The following is a 21364-nucleotide window of genomic DNA, read 5'->3' on the forward strand; positions in this document are numbered from 1 at the left end:
GAAATTAAATAGCCTAATATGTAATTATGGTTTTCTTTGTGTGCAGATTCTATGGGCGTTCATTTTCTCAGTTGAATACATTTAAAATAAAAACAATCTGCTGAAAACAATCCACAAAAAAATGGAAATATATCCATTACAAAAGTATCCCATTATTGTTCCTCTTCTTTAGACCGACGTGGCTGCATGGTCTGTTAACCCCAAGGTGCATCACTCTGCTCCCATCAACAGCTTCCCCAATCCATTATCCCGCACGTGTGACGGGACTCGCTGAGGGAACTTTTCGAAGGGAGCTCCGAGGAGACAGTTATTTAGCCCGTCCTGTCTGGGTTAAGAAACTGGATCATACAGGATCTGTGAGTTCACCCCAAACTTCAAGCAAGAAATCAGGCTTCACGAGTGTGTCTGAGGTCCCACGACATCTCCCAGTCCAAAAAGAGGAGACACTGGCGAGAGACCAGAATGAATCCTGGGAGGAAAACAGTGCCACTTGGAGTCCACAGTGAGGTTGAAATCAAACAAAGCAATGGAGGGGAAGGAACCACATTTTAGGATTCACAGACAACTTGTAAATAACAAATAATAAAAACAACCACATTGCAAGCTAAATATGTCTTATTTACAGAGAAGACCAAATTCCATAGAGGAGATGCTCTCTCGCTCTGTCCGTTACTGAATGAGAACTGGCACCTGTCCCGACAATCATGGCAGGATTTCATCAGAGCCGTTCTCGTGCAGTAAAAACATAGAAACCTGTGAGAAGGGGTGCTTATTAAGACAAGATAGCTAGACACACGATTCAGGTGCACCAGCAGACACTTTGTACCAGATAACAGCTCTGAGAAAGCCTCTGTTTTAACTGTATGGGTAGTTTCAGCCACCTCGGCACAAACTACTTCATCTGGTGAAGACAGACGGTTACGTCCACTCTGACTTTGAACATGTATGCAAACGGTGCTACAAACATTTAGATGGCAAAGACTCAAGCTACAATTTCAGAAGAAGTTTTAAAGGAGAGGTATGTGAAGTGACTGTGACAAAAAAAACAAGACAAAACATCAAATAACCTAAAATCATGTAAACAGAAAATCATTGTGCATTTTTTTTTTTCTCGAGTGTGTGCTTATTCTGTCATTGTTGATGCTGCTGCTGAGATAAAATGTGCCCTTTACAGGAAATCAAAACTACATTAGTAGAATAATATCAATTATGAAAATTATAACAATAATATTACCATCAACAACAAAAAAATACAAACATTTAATGAAAACCATTCTTTGCCCTAAAATAACATTATCAGTCCATCTTTTTTTTTTCTTTTTTGTTTTTTGAATCATTCCTGACACAGGAGTTTTTGAATGAGGGTTTTCGGCTCCTGTCAGTCAACAACTGCGTGCCCTCATAAGTTATGATCAGCGTGATATAATGGAGTGGTGGTGGATGCAGCGGGGCATCTTGTTTGGGCTTGGATGCCGCCCACGAGGACAGGTTTTGGGTTTGGGAGAGACAGGCTTGGAGCAGTTTCAGGCTCTTACTGTCCTAAGGTCCGTGTCAAGGCCCCGGCAGGCGAGGAGAAGCGGAGACCCTTCCTGTTGCTTGCAGGCCTTTTCATGTTCTTAAACCCATTTTACAGGCGTTGGGATGGGGGGCCTTTAGGGGAGTCCTGCTTTCCAGGTGCATCCCCAGGGGCTGTGTGGCACAGCACACCGTCCACGAGGAGGAGGTAGGAAGGAAGGAAGGTAGGGAGGGAGGAGGGTAATGCAAGACGCACCAGGGTGGATGGGAAAAGGAGATCGGGGTAAGGGGAGATGAAAAAGGAAATAAAATAAAATAAAAGATAAAATAAAAAAAATCACACACTCATCGTCATGTTGGGTGAATACTGTAAAGAGAGAAAAAAGAGAGGGAGGGGAGAAAAGATAAGCCAAAAACTATATTAAACTTATTGTTCTACCCATCTCAAGATGAAAGCAATACAGCTAACTAAACTAAACGCCATGTCCAGGACACCAGCCTCTTGCAGACGTTACACATGACCATTAACCCTCTCTATTTCACTTTCTATGTCAGTTAACCAGCGGCAAGCAAAGCAGAGTCCAGCCCAAGGAGAAAATGTTAGGGAATTTCAGAACGCAGTGAAGATACTGCAGCAAAATGTAGTTGTCAGTCTCACATTAAATCACTCTATGACAATCTCTCCATGCATCAGAGAAAGCATATGAGGTGGGTCGTTTCCATGCTGCATGCTGTGTTTTGGTGAAGCTGGGAAAACTGAGTACAACATAGAGGATTGATTGTCTGCTTCAGCCATGGGGACTGGTTTCAAGGTCACAGTAGAGAAGGGGCCGGTTTCACAAACATATTTTAGACCAGTGGTTCTAAAACTTTTAACACTGTGTACCACCAAATACCAAATATTAAGCTCTTCGGGGCTTTCCCTGTTCAGCTACGGCAGGTTTATTCCTAATCAGAAAATAATTTATCGTTGAATGCAGTCAGCCACAGCCATGTTGTACCAAGAGTGCAAGGGCCAGCCCCTCATTGGGTGCTGCATCAGGAGCCAGTAGCATTTGCTTGGTTGACTGTCATCCACTTCACTTTCAGCTGGTCTGCTCAAAACATTCTCGTCCTGATCCTCATTTCTCTTCCTAATAGTTCCCGTTCCCGAAGCCATGATTGCAGTTTTTTAACCATTTATTTTACCTCCGCCCACTATCTTGCCATCACAGTTAAGATCGTAACTAATCATCGACGTACGTGCGCTACGTACATGAATGTGACGATGGTTTGAGAACCAGCGATCTAAACTCTACACAGAGTCTATTTTGTGAAACCAGCCCCAGGTCACGTTGGACAAACAGCACACGGCATTTCAATTTCTTGCTCCGTAATTAAGTACCAGACCAGACGGAGCAATCACGATTGTATCATACTTATTATTTTTTTTATGACTGGCCAAATCAAAATGTGATCCTGCCGTTTGATACCAGTTCAGATCTTTGCAGATGTGACTGTAATCTGAAGTAAGTGATTCAAATATGTGATACTAGGTCTTATGACGATTTAATAGGATTTTATATAATCTTCTTTGCTTGTTCCCAGCTTAGAGGGACAGTTCACCTCAAAATCAAAAATATTTTTTTCCTCTTACCTGTAGAGCTGTTTATTAATCTAGGTGTGGGTTGCAGAGTGTTGGAGATATGGTCTGTAGTGATGTCTGCCTTCTCTTGAATATAATGCAACTAGATGGCATTCGGCTTGTGGTGCTCAATGGAAACAGATTTCGTGAATAAACGATGACGTAAGCTACCGGATCCTACTTCTACTTCACTTCCGCTCCACGAGTCCACAGTCAAATCAACGCTGATATGAGTGTGATGAGAGCTCCCACAATAGCCAAGAAGTTCCCAAGGAATCTCTCCATCTCGTCGTAGTCATGGATTTGCCGGTAGTTGTTGTGGACATGAGACGCTCTCAATGACGTCATCTCACGGTGCCCTCTTCTTCTACTGGTGTTCTTTTGCATTTTTATTTTTATTTTTCACAAGAAGCACCACCTACTGCTCGACCTGTTGACTCCCAATACTCGCAAAACAATAGTGAATGGAAATGTGCATAAATTCGAATTTTCTTTTGCGCATTTTCACAAAATTCGCTTAAAATTTGCGATACATTTGGAGATCCGGATCCAGTTACAGTGAGATGTTAACATTAAGGGTGTCCTCTTTGACTGAGCTGTAACTTTAGCTGACTGAGCTACCACTAACTGCATGCTTCCTTCTGAGTGGTGATAAAGTTGGCAGGTGCAGTTGGTAGAAAGAAAGTAGCACCTACATGAAACTGCTCACATCAAGGTCTGTGGATTATCTTGAGTAAGTGGGTCATGATTTCTAGAAAGTTTTAAAATTTATTCTTTGACGCTCTGAGCCCCACAAGCTGAGTGCCATCTAGTTCCATTACATTCAAGAGAAGGCAGACATCTGCACAGCTGATATCTCAAATCACTCGGCAACTCACAGCAAAACACTCTAGACTGATAAACAGCACTACAGGTGAGGGGGAAGTATGTGTTTTTGATTTTGGGGTGAACTGTCACTTTAAGAGGTTATGTCGTCTCCTTTGGTACTCACACTTTCACTTTGGAATGGGTTTAAAAAGTTGCCTGCCATCTCGCCGTCGTCTCGCGGAGTGCCGGGAGGATTGTTCATGCCTGCCATGTTGTTGGGAGAATTCTACAACGCAGGTTAAAAACAGAAGCAGTGAGATTACAGACACACAAACAGACAGACAGATAGACAGACAGAGTGGCAGTCAGCCTTACCTTTGGCAACCCATCCATGTCACCAGAGCCTGTGATCAGAAATGGAAAAAGGAGAATCACCGTGAGGTAACCGTCAACTGATCCTCGGCGTTCCTGCTACTAATTCAACACGAGTTCAGGATATCCAGTGCAAATAGGAACAACCTGCCCTCTCACAGGTAATGGCCTTTAATTAAGCTATTTGTTTCAGATACAGATGAGCACCAACTCACTGGCTCCACTGATCACGTCTCACCCATCTGCAGGATCAATTGGCCTACTCACTGCCCCACTAATCTGTTTTAGCTTTGATCAATAAGAAGACGAGGGAGAGCACTTCCTCTAGCAGCCATAGGAGGGCAGAGTCTCACTTCTAAAGGTCTTTGTTCATGGAGAGTAACAGGTTTCACTGAACATACTCTGAAGCGAGTACACACTGTGCACTACCTTTGAATACTCACCTAGTGATCCGTTCATATGATGCTGCTCCATGGCACCCATTCCACCCATGGGCCCGTCAGGACCCGGTCCCATTGGGAACTAAAAAGGAAAAACATGTACAAAGGTCATTTATCTTATTTTTTCTTTCTGTTTTAATTAACTGTACTCAAAACTGAGCATTTCTTACATTAGGTCTGTTTCCACCCGGGCCGATGGGGTTCATCATCGTGTAGATGTTTTCACTCGAGTTTGTCGAATCTGTGAACAAAGAGCAGTTTCAAATCAGAATACTGTAAAGCAGTTTGTGCCTCCTAGACTCGTAGAAATACTTGCATATGAGCCACCTGCACTGTTGTCTGTTTTCACATCCAATTGTTCTAAAAATTGTCAAAAATAAGGTGGGTTCGGGGGCTGGGATGGGGTAATGAATGGAAAATAACGAGCTTCGCTGCACAGAAATGACATGAGTGGCACTGTCTCTCACTGTACTTGACACTGTTTCAGTTTAATTCTTGTACAACACACCCAGCTACCGCCCAGACATGTGCTTATTTCTGCTGTACAGGACAAAGACCACCAGTGTGTTACTTTAAGTGCCAGTACATAATGTCAGTGAATCTGTCCGTCAATCAGTCTAAACACCGCTGCCTGCGATACGAATAAAGAAACACATTATGTCTTATTGCTACAATCAGGAGATTAGTTATTATATGGATGCCGTGGCAATTTAGCAACAACCAGTACATCCTGGGTTGCTCCTTGTGTGTGTGTCTGTGTGTCCTGAAAAGATTCAGAAGGATGAGGTGACCTTGATCTGACATTGCAGGCAGAAGGTTGTGAGTGGATGACTGAGAAAAGCAGGAAAAAAAATAAAATATGAATAACAGATTGAAAGACAGGGGAGGAGATGGATACAGTATGTGCAAAGTGGTGGCGAGATCTTGCCTGTTAGTGTCCCTGAATGTAGCTTGCGTTGTCGTGACTGGAAGAGGGGGGCAATACTGAGTGGGAGGTGTGCATTTTTGTGGGAGGTTTGTGTGTAAGTGTGTGTGCGCTCGGACTTGGCGACTGCAGTGGAAATATGTTTCCCCTCCCAGTGTACGTGTGAGCAGGAGCATTTTGTGCAAAAGGTTGCCCCGGCAACGTATCACAATAGAGGTACGTATATAAATAATAAATAGTGGACACAAAAAGAAGCTCTCCACAGGCCAACAGAAACAGAACATCCACAGGATATCAGCCCACAGTGTTTTGTTCTCAACTAATCCTCCGCAGAGACGCTAGATTGATGGGTCAAAGCTGAGATGGATCATTCCTTTGATTGCAGACTGACATGCCTCTGTTTCCATTTTATACAACTGTCTTCACAATGAGAAAATGCAGCTTACACGCTTACATATTTTCCACAACGTGCCTTAACTGGCAACAAATGTGATTAACGACTAGAATCTTTGCAGACGTCACATATATCCACATTTGAGTGCCATATTTTCACATGTTTAACACGTATAAAATAACTTCTAAAGACTCAGTTCCTTAAGTATTTAGAGTGTCATCACTGCCTGTCTCTCCCTAAGAGAGACGTGTACCTGACAGAGAACAGGTTTGATGTTTCTTAGACTGAGCCCTTGTTCAGTGAACGTCAGATAAAAGTAGAAATCAGAAGGGAAACTGAAGTGTATAACTCACCTCCGGGGCTAGGCATGATGGGAGTTCCTGGTGGGCCGCCTCCCCCTGGAGGGCCCTGAGGGGCAAAGAAACGAGAGCGAAAGAGAAATGAGCGCTGAGTGCATCTGGATGGCAGCGTGCCTGTTAGATATCACCGCACGACAGGTAATTTATGGCCCGTGGTCGAACACGAGTCCATGACGGGACACTTACCACATAGTTGCCTGGAGATGAAGATGAATAAGCTATCTGTGGAGAGAAGAGACCCGAGGTGAAACAAAACATGAGACACAGCTATTGTAAACACACTCAGTCATGTAGGAGATGAAGATGTAAGAGAGTGTGACTCACCGAGTTGGTGTTGGGGTTTGGCCATGGACCTCTTCCACCAGGACCCCTGGAGAAGCAAACAGAGAGGAAGGGGAAGACATTTAATAGAGGAAAATAGATTTCTGGCAAACAACAAAGTTGCACGCCTCGCTGGAGATGTTTGTCACAACACATGTCAGATGTAATGATTTCTAATTAGTAATTTCTTGTGCATCAATACAGTCTATTAGCTGATATGCACTATAATCTAGAACTCGTGGCAACATGGGTGAATTGAACATATCACTTTAAAGGGGAACTATGCCTGCCCATTTTCAAAATTCATACATGTAATTCCTTTGGTCTAAGACAATCAAAAAATATTTGTAAACTCTCTAGAGGGCTAAAGCTCAGATTTGTGATGTCATCAGGAATAAAGTCTGGAGCTGCTCCATTGATAATGAATTGGGAAAGATGTTATAGATGACACTGAGAGCACCCAGGGGAATGTTCTGAGTATATGGGTACATTTTCTGTTTCAGGGCTGAAAACTACAGAAGAATAAAGTTCATTTGAGTATAAAAAAAGAAAACTAAAGTCCCATTTCCACTGAGCAGTTCAGTTCAGTTCGGTCCCCCCTCTGTTGGGGTACCTAGCACACAGATCTGGTACTAAAAGGTGGAGCTGTGAACACTGCAGTCTGTTGATTGGTCAATAGAGGACGGTCACTCTGCTCAGGGCTGAGCTGTGGCTGGTTTTGAGGCTCATGTAACCACCGTTCATACTGTGGAGAGTTTTATTAGTAAACTGTAACTATAAAATGAAAGGATGTTTTGCTGCCTCTCACAGCAGCTGGAGTCTGAGAAAAAAATAATTTCATTCACTGGGCCGACTGCTGGCGTGCCGACGTGAATCAATCAGCACACCTTAAGTTTCACTGTGACAACTTTGACCATTACTTTAGTTTTTAAATAACATACACTTTTATATGTACTAATTTCGGCCGGGTTATGTAAACGGCATACATTCTAATCCTCACTCGGAGAAAAGAAAGCATCGTGGAGCGTCGTTCCTGTGGGTTATGGCAGAGAGACTCTCACTGCAGCCTGTTTTATTTTGTTCTGAAAATGTCGACGTGCAGCCTCTTATCGGACGATAAACGAGGTGCAGACTGATGATGAGGAAATACAGTGAGAGCTGGACGGAGCAGTAAGTGACAACAATCCCACCCACATTTAAGTGTACTGTTTGTGGTGAAAACACTAGGGTCTAGGTACCATGTCTGAAGGGTTACTGTTTTTAATTTTCTTATTATTTTTGTATATACTTTATTAATCACTGAGGGGAAATTCTGTTTCATTCTGTTGTCAGTTACACTCAGGTCCGAACACACACACATGCACAAACAGGACCTATACATGCACTAAGTGGAGAGATGTCAGAGTGGGGCTGCCTATGACAGGCGCTCCGAGCAGTGGGGGGGTTCGGTGCCTTGCTCAAGGGCACCTCGGCAGTGCCCAAAGGTTCCAAAGGTACCATACCAAAAGTGTTTGGTGGAAACGGGGCTATACAATCTGTGGGCTCACAAAATCAGGCTCCCATTCATAGTCTGTTGAGTAGCTCCAGGCTTTATACCCTATGACATCACAAGTTTGAGACTTACTTCTCTGGTTTCTGGCTTTGAGAGAGAGAGGATCATGTTCACAGATACTGATTGAACTTCTCCCATTGAAATAACACATTGGAATTCTTAGTTTAGGTGGTGTTCCTCTTTAAAAGGTAACTGGTGTTTTTCAACCTGGAGGAATTTTATCATTGTAAACACACATCATTCAAAGTCAACAGAAACAAAATAAAACTCACAAAAGACATCTTGGTTCATCTTTCCACTGTTCCAACAATCACCAACTCTGGTTTGGTTGAAATAAATGCTAAATTCACAGAGTCAGATGTTTAAATATGCTGACTCATTACAGGCTAAAATTACTGTTTATCTAAATGGAGTCTGGTGGTTTTGGAGATAGTGATTCCAGGGCTGTTTCTAGTTAAACAAAAAGGATCTTATAATGCTGTCAGACACTTATAATAACAATCTGAGCCTGGTGGATGTACATTGAGGGTGCAAACACGCCCCAAGTGGTTGCATTGTATACTGTATTGCCCTCTTGTTCAGTACTGGACCAGTTTGTTGTCTCCATTAGTCACACGCTCACAAAAACACTTCATAATAGCATCCGAGTTAAAAACTACTGAAGTTACTCTTTAACTATAGAAGATAAGATATAGAAGACAAACATTCAAAAACTTAATATACTAACATGTTCATGCCCGGCATCCCTGGCCCCATCGAGTTTGGAGGAGGCCTCATCCCGCCGCCGTAGTTCTGCACAAAGAGAGGAGCACACAGTCAGCGTTGCGTCTCACACCTGCTCCGTCTAAAGGTTTGAATCTTAATGAAGGTCAGCGACCATCATGTCTCCCCCTAACTAGTGTTTAATTATGTGATGTATGGGCTGTGTGTGAACGCGGACAGCTGTGTGTGAGTGTGTTTGTGTACGTCTGTATGTTGTGTGTCTCCGTGTATGCGCCTCTATGTGTCCACGCTCCCCTCTGTGTGTTTGCGTGTATGTTTTCATGGCTGCCCAGCAGGCGGGTTTGGCTGGCACTACACATGCGTATTTGTGTATATGCGTGTGTGTTGGAGTGTGTGTGTGTGTGTGTGTGAGACAGACATAGAGAGAGAGAGTAGGGGGGCAGGCCAGAGAGCAGCTCCACTCAGAGGAAGAGTTTTGTTCAGCAGACGATTACACTTGTCGAGCAGATGCCACACCAGCTGCTGGTACGCTCACTGCCAAAGTCACCGAGCCAGGGTGGCACAGAGAGGGGCCGAGGGCCACGGGGAGAGTGTGTGTCTGTGTCTGTGTGTGTGTGTGTGTGTGTGTGTGTGTCTTTGTGTGAGGTGATGTTGGAGCAGGAGGTGGTTGGGTGCAGAATGAAGCAGCTGTCTGGTAACGGTAATTCAAAAGGACACTGTTGTTTAAGCATCTTATGTATTACACTGAGTCACATTGACCGAAATTAAAGCGATAAAAGGAAAACCAACAGCGCCAAAACTGGCACCATTTTTGGTCAAAATGTGTTGGTGGTGGCTTGCTCAGGGCAGTCTGAGTATTCCGCCTCTGTTTGTCTCTCTAGGTGGGAGTTGACAAGTAGGATTTAACATGTAGAACTGGAGCTGGCAGTGGGTGAGCTCTGGTTCGAGCCAAGCTAATCATCAGAGCGCTCCTGACATTTAAAGGCAAAGTTAAGAGGCTGGCAGAGCTTAAATTTCTCTTCAGCAGAGAAGAAGTTTTATCTGCGTGCAGTTTATAGGCTGCTGGTTTGACATTATGGCCGTTTTTATAGTGGCCCTTAATGAAGGGCGACCAAACATTTGTGGGTTTGTTCATAAACTGTGAATCCAAGCACCAAATCTGGCTGTGTGGCAGCTGCAGAGTGGGAGTGCAGTGGGCTGGTAGCGCTGAAGGATACCATCCACATTCATGACTTTATAAACACGGTCCTTTTGTGCTTCATTCTGTATGAGTGTGTGAGTAATATCACTACCTGTGGGCCCATGCCTCCCATGCCTCGAGGCGGATTCATTCTCATTGGACCTCCCATGTTTGGATGTCCTGCGGTGAGACACAGAGAGCGCAGCTTGTTAGAACGGCAGCACAGTTTGGATCAATGATAATTCCGTAAATGAGGAGAAAGTGTTCTCGTTCAGAAGCCAATATGAGATTACACCGCAATGTGTGAGAGTGAAATAACACCACATGTTTGTCGATACCTTGAGGTCTGGTGGGGTCCAGGCTGTTTGGTAGGAGAGGCTGTGACCCGGGGATGCTCCCAGGAGGCTGATTTGGCATACGGAGGGCGGGCCTTGGGCCACCTGGGTACCGTGGAGACATGAATGGCTGCGGGAAGGACACGAGAAGGACGATTATTATTGTATTTCAGGATGATCATGAGCAGAAACTGTGTTAGAATTCCTGATAGATGGGCCTCGAAATATCACAAATAAGTTTGTCCATGACCTTGTTTTACTCAAGTACAGTTCCAACTCTCTAACAGGGAGTGCAGGGCTGCAACTAATGATTACTTTCATTATCGACTGATCTGCTCATTATTTCCTCCATTAAGTGTTTTGTCAATAAAATGCCAGAAAACAGAATTATGCTCTGTGTAATTTCCCAGAGCCCAGGGTCACGTCTTTAAATGGTATGTTTCATTCGACCAACAGTCCAGGAATCCAAAGCTATTCCGTTTATTATGTATGACAAAGAAAAACATACTAAAACAATTAGCCATTCATTTTCTGTTAGTCAACTAATTGATTAATCAACTGATGGCCTTTGTCCACATCGTATTTTTTCTGAGCACCTGCATCATATTTCAATTGTTCCCAAAAAGAGTATAGAGTACGCGGCCAGGTGGGGCAGACTAGATTAAGTGCTGCGCCTTGCATGTTTTTTGAGAGCGCTTCAGCTTTTTTGAGCGGCCTCCTGTTGGTTATCTCTGAACTTTTCAAAAAGGCGCTGGTGTTGTCACTGCCGCTCATTTAGCTACTGTCTGTCCTGAGCTGTATGATTCGTCAGCCAGAAACACAGACAAAAAAGACCATTTATGGGAGCAGATCGGCCGGATGCTGGATGCTGCTGGTGAGTGATGTGCTGTTATCACCGAATGCGTTTTAAGCTTGTTGTTAACTGCGTAGTCAACCCTCTGTTGACGTAGCGTTACGTCAGCTACCTAATGTTAAGATATTCTTGTAATAAAAGCAAAACCCAAGAGTAGTGCATTGTTAAAAAGAATGCTGGGGGAGCTTTTTTTACGGAGCGCTGGGATGAAGCACCCTACAACCTCTTTTCTGCCAAAGAAAAACACCATGTGGATACATGCCCTAATCGATGCAGCTCTAACTGAGTGCACATTTCATTGATTAGTCTTAAGTTTATCGTCTAATTCATGAAGACCGCATCTTAAAACTATGAGTTCAATATCTTACTCTGTATTTTCTCAACATCATGTGCAATATTATTTTGCAGTATCATGATCACTTGTCAATTTAGTGCAAAATTATTTTCTCAAATCATGTCCAATACTACTTCTCTTTGTTATATCATATACAATACAACATTGACTATCAGGCGCAATCTGCTTTTTTCCCACCAGTTTAGTCACCATCTTTAGTAACTCTTGTACTTATCTTACTTCTATTGCTACTCTAGTGGGCACTGGTTTTGCTTTTGCTCCTTGAATAAACCTCTTATCTTGTAAATTTGTATATTTTGACCAATATTTAATACTCTATTGTTCTAAAACTGCGCCCAGTGAATGACCCTGACCAGGGAACACACCGGTTGTTACTTGTTATGAATGATAAATTGTGGTTGCTGTACTTAGTGTTACTGTAATTTGAAGCATTCTCTGGCACAAGCATTTCCCTCAGGATAAATAAAGTTCTACTGAATTGAACTGAATTGAATAACAGAAATGATAAAGTCAGGATTTTCTCTAAAGAGAGTGAATTATGAAGAAGCAATCAAGATACTATACCACAACATTTCCTGATCTCAAGTGAAAAATATTAAATCAAATTAGGGTCAGACAGTTAAATTGACAATATCTATTTATCGAAATGAATGTAAAATAATTGCAGCAGAATTATTCAAACAGATTTCTAGGGACGTGAACAGAGATGAAACAATGCATGAATTACAAACAAACCACTGCGGTGTACATGTCACAGCGTGCTGCTGTCATTATCAGCTCAGCGGACGTCAAATTCAACCTTAAAAACTGCACATAGGTAAGGTAAAACTTTAATGTCCACGAGGGGCAGTTAGGGACACAGACAGAGGTCATTAGTTTAACAAAACAGAAAGAATCCAGTATCACACACTGTCAGGGGTAAATCATGGACATAAGTGGTCACTGCTGGTTAAGATAAGCAATAGCAGGCGGGACAAAGTACGACCTGTAACACTTAGTGCTACACTTAGGGACACAAAACCTCCGCCCTGATGGAAGCATCTGAAATTCAGCATGGAGGGGATGTTGAGAGTCTGAGCCTCAGAGGTGACCTTCTCTTCATACAGATGCTGTAGGTTATTAAAATGAATGCGTAAACCTCGGTCCACTGCCTAAGATGTACAAATACTATGATCGTTTTTCATCTTTTTAGTCATTTCTTTTTACTTCTCTCTTCTTTTTGCTGTTGAACTTATTGAACTTTGATCTCTACATATTACTAATAACCCTAATATTATGATAATAATATTGTTACAATCAAATCCACTAAATTAAAGGCAACCCCCTTAGTATATCAGGGCAAATCTGCTCTTCAGAAGCAGAAATGTTTCCACATATTAGGGATAAGCTACCTCTGATGGCACGTATCCCTTAATAACAGTGACACTTGTAGGTAGTGAAACAAGGTACAGCAAGGATCAGTAAACTCTTTGTAACCAACCTGCCCAAATTCAGGTGTTATCTTTGCATGTCAGCAGGGGGAGCTATTGTGTTGAGGAATAATGCTCTGTAGTAGTTTTGTTACATTTACCAAGAGGGAGGGGCTTGTCGTTAAGTTTTGTAAAGTAAGACCTCAGGTGGTAAAATCCATTAGGATAAAGGTAAAGGAGGACAGATAAGAGAGAGGGAGAAAACATGCAGGAGGGATAGAAACTTGGACTGGAAGGACAATATGGGAGACAGAAGGAGATGAAGCAGAAGAGAACAGGAACATGACATCGCTGGATGGGAGGATGAAGTCGTACGAGCGTAAGAGGTGTTCTACATCTTAACGTTTGCCTGCATGTGTGCCAGACATTGTTCTCACCGTGTCTGTATCACCAAACACCGATGAAAATCCAGCCTGGATAGTGTGATTCATAACAGAAAGTGAAGACACCATTCACACAGATGTTTCAGCAGAGAGGGGACAAGAGCTGGCTGGCCGAGACACACACACAGAGCTGGCGTGGTGAATAATGTAAAGCACCCCAGACAGATGGTTCTCAGAATTACCTATGAGAGGACACTGCTGCAACTACAAATAACCACATCCAGCGAGCCATATTTCAGTGTCAGATGAAAAGAATTAATCCAACTACTATAGCATCGAGGGGAAACATGCTGATTTGAATGCTGATTGCGTGAGAGTTGTGTGTTTTGGTCACGGAGCATGAGCAGCAGAATAATGTTCATATCATCATTTTTCGCACAGAGATAAGCGTAGACAACACAAATACAACAGGAGACTGGCTTTCAATGGTAATTATGTACTGTATGTTTTGTGTGACAGTGTGTGTGTGTGTGTGTGTGTGTGTGTTTGGGGCAAGTGGAGGACAAATTATATAATTCCAGTTAGCCCTTGAGGCGAGGACTGACTTACTACTGTTTTCTTTTTAACCCTCCTCCCTCCTTCCTCCTCTCCTCTCCTCTCCTCTCCTCTCCTCTCCTCCTCTCCTTTGACCATGTTGTGATGGGTTTGTACACGAAGAGCTGCACTGTGTCAGGCTGTGCTGCAATATTAATGGTCTATTGATGGACTATGGGATGGTGAGTGCCGGGCTGAGGGAGAGAGAAGGCCCTCCAGATGCACCTCCACTCCTTACAGCTGGGCCAACACAGCTAAATTATTCATCCAACCCACCATCGTGGATGCTGCCTGTCCTGTCTGCTCGCACAACAAGGGACCTCTGTGCTGTTTGTACACTGCTGTTGTTGTGTGAGCGGGTGAACGAATGAGTGAGTGAATGGGTGAACACGTGAGTGAGTGTGAGAAAGTGAAAGCAGGCTTAAAGAGGGGGAATCACAACACAGCAGCTGCAGCTAAGAGAAGGGTGTGAATGTTTCCTTCTTACCTGTCCGTGAGGTCCCATCATGGGATTGCTGGGGTTGTGTGGGGGAGGCTGCGTGTGAGGGGAAGGCTGAGATCCTGGAGGACCCTGAGGGAGGAAAATCAAAAAGACGTCAATAAAGTGCTGCGATGATATGCATTCAAACCTGCTTAGGGGGGAAAAGAGATGTTGAACAAGCTTGCATTGCGTCCGGCTTCAGAGCGAACACTGAGGTTATTAAAAGAAAAGTCAATGTGAAACAACATTTAAAGGGTCAGTTCAAACAAATTCAAAATAATCACATTCTTTCACTTTCCTTTGGTTAATTAAGCCATGTAGATGAATATCCTAGAATCAGGGTTTTATTCATCCAGATTTAAAGATATCTGTCCGTAGATTTTCTCACAGTCAATAACCGAAAAAGTATTAGGCTGAGGTCCCAGGTTCTATCCTATATCAACCAACTGATAACTCAGAATATCAACTATACCAAAGAAGGGAATAAATAAATTTATAATTGAATACATTATACTCTAAATTACAATCCTTAATTATTTTACATTTTAATCATTTTTTTTTACACTATAACCCTAATATATCCCTAATCATTAACAAGAAACAAGCAAAAACAAACAAACCACACTGCACAAACAGCAATTTCCCCTTCACCAGTTTTCACAACAGCTATTTCTTCAGTAAATGGTGGAGTTGTTTAGTCAGACTAGAGCTAAAAGGCCAGCTAATATTTGACTTATACATAAGGTGGCTAGAGACCCAACTCCAATGGGATGACGATGCTGCTCTTTATCAGCTAAAGGCGGATTTATACTTGTGCATCAGCTCTATGCAGACACACGTGGCCTGCGCTGTTGTGAGCAATTATACTTGTGCGTGGTGTGTCTGTGTCACTCTGCAATTACACCTCCAAACCAGTAGTCGGCGCTAGGGTTTCTGTGAAGTGCTGTAAAGTTGACTTGATACAAAACACATGGCTTAATATCAACCATTTCAAACACAAATCTGCTTCACTATAACTCGCAGCATTCACAGATAAACACTCTTCCTGGACACATTTTCCCCACAACTACAACATGCTAATGTATTTAGCACAAGCCTATGACATTTTACACTGTGTAAATTAGCTTAGCAGCTAGCAGACTTTTCCTCTTCTCATATAAACCCAGGGACAACAGCAACATCTAACAAAGGTAACGTTACAAAATTTGGCTCCATTACAGCTCACAATGTTCACCGTCAAAACAACTGTCTTATAGACGAATTCGGCGAGCGATTTGTGTATGCCGCCATCTTGCAGCGGCGCCATTGCTGCAGTGACATGTGTCAGTCATCAGTTCATTATGCTGTCAGTGTGAACCATATGACAGCATCATGAATAGCTGGATTGATGATGTTAGACAGTGGCCTCCGGTAACTGATGAAGGTATCTTAAATGAGTACCGATATTAATATAGAAATTAATCATTTGTTTGAGCCATAAGCAGGAAAGATCAGAGTAATAGGGACATAACAGACTGTATCATTAAACACTGTGTAATATAATGTTAGCATACGTTATGTGTGCTGACGTTAGCAAGCTAGCAGCATGACATTTAATCATTATGGACAGGCTACGTGACCATCACATCATATTGAAGGCGATCAATATTGATCGCCTTCAATATGATGTGATGGTCATCTAAAAGGTGGTGTAAAATTTGCCCGACCCATCCGGAGCTCAGGTAATTTTGACCCTCAATCAGAGACCTGTAATTGCCGTTTTTCTGGTCATCGGAGGCCAGGCGATCAATAAAATATTCTTGAATACCTAAAACAAAACACAAACACGTGTTGTTGTTGTTTTTAGTCACGTAGCCTGTCCATAATGATTAAATGTCACGCTGCTAGCTTGCTAACGTCAGCACACGTAACGTATGCTAACGTTATATTACACAGTGTTTAATGATACAGTCTGTTATCTCCCTATTACTCTAATCTTTCCTGCTTATCGCTCAAACAAATGATTAATTTCTATATTAATATCGGTACTCATTTAAGATACCTTCATCAGTTACCGGAGGCCACCGTCTAACATCATCAATCCAGCTATACGTGATGCTGTCATTGTAGAGAGTCAGTTCACAATGACAGCATAATGTCACCGCAGCAATGGCCCTGCCGCAAGATGGCGGCATACACAAATCGCTCGCCGAATTCGTCTATACTTAACACGCGCCCCTATTTGATGTTAAAACCCTGTTGCTGTTTGTTTTTGCTCCCAAGTGGTCAGGGTCACTTGGTATAGCTTTAATTGCTGCTACAATCAGAGAGTAAATACAGCATGTCTAATTTAACTTTGTATCATAACAGCACAGCTATCATATCCATACTGTTAAATCAAGAAGGAATGCATATAACCTGATTTGTCACTGACATTTGGAGGCGGCCACATTGATTTTCATGCACAGGAACTGTTAATTGCCCGGATGAGGTCGGATCAATTCACAGGGTGGACCATTACAATCATGCTGCTTTGCCAGAGGATAATTCTGGGTATTTTCAAACACAGTCTTATTTTTTCCAATTTTTGCCACGATGATGCTTGATCCAGTTTGACAGAGGCGCTGCTGTCCAAAACACAGTCAAGGGCCAAAGCAAGCTTAATTTTGGTGCTCGCTTTCACTCTTCAGAGAAGTGCCAAATATTTGAACCCAATCAAACATCATTATGGCAAACCATAGAAAAATGAGTCCCAGGTTGAGAATAACTGAGATGATTCTGCCTCTTAAACCCACAGAGCAGAGAGAGTTTCATTTTGCATTTTGAGAGGGAATGAACTGTTTCGTCAGTTAATCTCTCAACAACGACAACAAACACCGTGTCAAGTACAGTAACGGAGGACTGAGTGAACTTTCACCTTGTTGTCTCTTCATGCAGTAACCTCATCTGACTCCAGCAGCAGCTGCTCTGACAGAGAACTGTTACTACCTGAACATCAATACGGAGAAAGAGGACCACCCACTGCCAGACCAGGCTTATCTACTAGTCTGCCAGAGCCTCCGTCAAGCACTCTGCTATCAGGTAACATTACAGGTGTGTGTGTGTGTGTTTGTGTGTGTGTGTGTGTGTGTGTGTGTGTGTGTGTGTGTGTGTGTGTGTGTGTGTGAGCGGTGCAACTGAGTGGTGATGAGTGCGAATATGAGATCACCCTGGTTTTTTTCACAGGTGAAAGCAGGATCTTCTTCTCTCAGGTGCTGAGTGTGTGCTGGCTGCAGTGTGTATGTGAGCATGTACAGTAGTGGAGGGGGCTGCTGAGGGGTATTACTCCAACAGGTGGGTGTTGAACATCACAGTGGAAAGATAAAGGATTAGGGGATTACCCATGTGCAATATAACCTCAGACATACACGCATAGGCACACACACACGCTGTTAGACATGTTTACATAATTTTGAATTCACTTTTTTATGTAAATATGCAGACACTGCTGCCAATACACACATTAAGACTAGAGTTGATTTTCTCGTATTGAATTAACATTTCTTTTTTAACATGTGCCTAGAAATATATTGACTAGACTTGATTTATCTGAGTAATTGTTAAGTTGTAAAATGCAGAACATGTTTGCACAAATTTAAATTGCTAATTTAGTCTAATGAGCAGCCCCAAAACCAAATATATTAACTTTACAATGATTAAAGTAAAATAAAAATATTTAAATAAATAAAATACCTCAAATTTGAGAAGCTGAAACCAACAAATACATATTGTTCTGCCTTAATAAATTACTTATAGCCACCACCTCTATTATTTTAATGTGACTATGCATCTTTAAAACTGATGGCATATGTTCTAGTTGGACAAAAATGAGAAAATCGCACCGATCAGCTAACGGCCGATAGCTGATACTGATGTTTCTTCTTGTTGTGTATTTTGTTTTTGTTGTTATTTATTCCCCCTTTTGAGAAACAAAAAAAAGTCTTTATTATAAAATATTACTTTTTAGATTCATTCAGCCCTTCATTACACTGCCTTTGTTTGAGCATAAATTCAACCATACCAAATTATGAAACAACTTTTCATATAACCTTCACATGAAACTAGTCTTTACACAATTAACTGCTTCAAAAGCCTTTTTAATTTATATAATAAATCATAATTTCATCTCTAGTATAGATTTATGTTGCTGTGAAAAAACAACAAATGTCTCACTCAAAAAAAAAACCATTTATTCAAGTTTTTCATCAAAAGCTTAATTTTACAAGATTGCATTTGAACATATCATGATTATGTTAGAAATTACCCTCCAATAACAGCTTACATTTTTTATTGAATAGAGCTTGAACGCATCATTAAGTAACCAAATACAACCTCCATTAGCTGTTAGTTCCAGCCACCAGCTGCTAACGACTAACAGCTAACATTAACTAGCTCTCCTCCTGCCTATTTCAACACAGATTTGTTGTTCACAGTTTAGCATTATCAGAGAATCAATAGCTTTGTCCCGAAGGTGTCCATGGGAAGATCCACCCAAATGCATTTTCTATTGACGACAAGATGCCGTTAGTTTTGAGACCTGCTTTTTTGCCAGCGCATAACTGAAGTGACAACAGAAAACAACGTCCGTTAACATTGGTTTTTTTATTTGACAGGCTGATGGCAGTCAGCAAGACGACTATCTTCTGATACCGATGTTCAGCTAAAAAATTGTCAGTAATTTGTTGGCATAATTTCAGTTGAGCAACTTCGATTAATCAACTAATTTTTTTAGCACTAGCACACACACTTACACACACACACACACATTGGCACATGAAACTGTCTAGACTTGTGCACCTCTTCACCTGCGTGCAGCATTTTTCTGAAAGGAAGCAGCTACACAGATACCTGCATCTCTCTAGCCTCACACAAACACTCGCGCACACACACTCACTTTAAATCTCTCCTCCCCCCTCTGTCGCTCCCTCACTTTCCCACCCTGCCCACTGCGCCGCCCTCCCTGTGCGAGTGCTCTGCTGGCATGGCTGGCATGGTGGAGTGCCGACAGAGCTGAGCACCAGGAACCTGTGGGCGCTGCTACAGTGGGAAAATAAACATGCCTGACTGACAGCTTGAAACAAGTGCGTTCCCACAGGCACAGATACAGTGCCGCTGTGCTGCCAGGTACACCGTATAAGAGCTCAGATTTTGGCAGAGATGAGTTTGTACATACACGTGAAAACAATATGGCTCATAAGCAGGAGCCCTTATTCATGGACTCACAACCCTTTCTAAAAAGACACAAGTGTTGAGCTCAGCAGCGGCGGCAGCAGGGCTCTCAAGACAGGTGCTTCCTATCCTTTTGAGACATGGCAGTTTACTTTTCGTGCTGCATTGATTCTATTCATCTCACTGTCGTGAGACCGGCTCATCTGAGAAGCAGTCAAGTCTTCAATAGAGCCACTCATTAACCAGCTACACAACATGCAGCCAGTCAATAATCTATTCAACAATCTGGAAATGTTTATTTAGTTGTACATACAGTGTACTCTGGATGTGCTGGCATAGTTATGACGTTTGTACCCGTGCCACTGTGGTTGTTCTGCCACTCTGTGTGTGTATGTTTTGGGTGGTTAACACCAGCTGTACTGGCTCGCTCTGTCTCTCAGCAGGTTCACACTGGGGCTAATGCAGCGCTAGCTCTGTCTGACCTCAGAGGTTATTGTTGTTGATGTGCCAGTCTGGGAGTGTGTGTGTGTGTGTGTGTGTGTGTGTGTGTGTGTGTGTGTGTGTCTAACAAGACACCCCTGCGGGGTCTGGCTGCACTGATCCAGCTGCAGCAGTCTGCTTCTCCTTTACACACACAAAACCTAGTTTTAGTCACTTAGGAGAACACTGCTTTGGCTTACATTCATTTCCTGGAGCCTTACCCCAACCATAACCATTGCCACCACATCCCTGAGGCCTCTTTTCCACCAACCAGACTGGTTCAAATCAGCTCAGTTCAGTTCTTTACACATTACAGTGGTTATTTTTGCATTTTCATTGACAAAGTTGTCGACGGTAACAAAAGAACCGTGCTGCTCCATCCTGTTTTTCCCATTACAGCCCCGTTAATTCACCAAGCACACTGATCTGATACTAAAAGGTGGAGCTAAAAACATGGTCAAGAGATGATCAACACTCTTGCTTGACAAGGATTCAATGCACAAACCACAAACCCACTATTTTTAAATATCCCATTGACTGCGACAGACTCTCAACACTATGGGCTGTTTTTTTTTTTGCTCTGAAATGACACACAAAGCTGTTTTGTGGACGATCAACAAGGTGCAGAAGTTCCTCTGAATTGTGAACAGGAAATACAATGAGAGCTGGATGGAGCAGCAACATGCTATTATCATCTGGTTACAACCTCGGCTACATTCAAGAGTACTGTCTGCCATGGAAACACAAATCAGATCAACAGTTTGGGTGCATGTTCGTATTTTATGTATGGCTCTGGGAGCAATATACCCCAAGTGTTTAGGGGAAAACGTGGCTTAACTTGAACTCTTATTATAACCTTAACCAAATCTTAACTCTACTTAAACCAAATACCAAGACCCAACCCCAAAATACTTCAGTTGATCTTGTGGGGACGAGCTTTTTGTCCCCAAATGGGAATTAAGTCCCTGTAATGTAGCTTTGTGAGCGCATTTTGTCCCTGCACTGTAGGTAATACACAATCTCATTTCACACACACACACACACACACACACACACACACGGTGCTCCTCTCTTG

At 42.6% G+C, this 21364-nt stretch overlaps 1 protein-coding gene across 2 annotated transcripts in view; it reads right to left on the reverse strand.

Annotated features, from left to right (window-relative positions):
* Positions 1 to 1098: 1098 nt before the first annotated feature.
* Positions 1099 to 21364, reverse strand: part of ssbp4 (single stranded DNA binding protein 4) — a 117263-nt gene continuing 96997 nt past the window's right edge. Inside the window, exons 6-17 of one of the 2 annotated variants that reach the window (XM_033621777.2) lie at positions 14629 to 14712; positions 10551 to 10677; positions 10325 to 10392; positions 9037 to 9101; positions 6761 to 6806; positions 6623 to 6658; positions 6431 to 6485; positions 4929 to 4999; positions 4762 to 4840; positions 4322 to 4350; positions 4131 to 4232; positions 1099 to 1882 (exon numbers count right to left, since the gene is read on the reverse strand). In XM_033621777.2, coding sequence (XP_033477668.1) covers positions 1853 to 1882; positions 4131 to 4232; positions 4322 to 4350; positions 4762 to 4840; positions 4929 to 4999; positions 6431 to 6485; positions 6623 to 6658; positions 6761 to 6806; positions 9037 to 9101; positions 10325 to 10392; positions 10551 to 10677; positions 14629 to 14712 — 792 coding nt within the window. In that variant the 3' untranslated portion in view covers positions 1099 to 1852. The remainder of the gene's footprint in view (positions 1883 to 4130; positions 4233 to 4321; positions 4351 to 4761; positions 4841 to 4928; positions 5000 to 6430; positions 6486 to 6622; positions 6659 to 6760; positions 6807 to 9036; positions 9102 to 10324; positions 10393 to 10550; positions 10678 to 14628; positions 14713 to 21364) is intronic. The other variant, XM_033621776.2, reaches the window with a different exon arrangement.

Source organism: Epinephelus lanceolatus, chromosome 6 (assembly GCF_041903045.1).
Source record: "Epinephelus lanceolatus isolate andai-2023 chromosome 6, ASM4190304v1, whole genome shotgun sequence".
NCBI lineage: Eukaryota > Metazoa > Chordata > Actinopteri > Perciformes > Serranidae > Epinephelus > Epinephelus lanceolatus.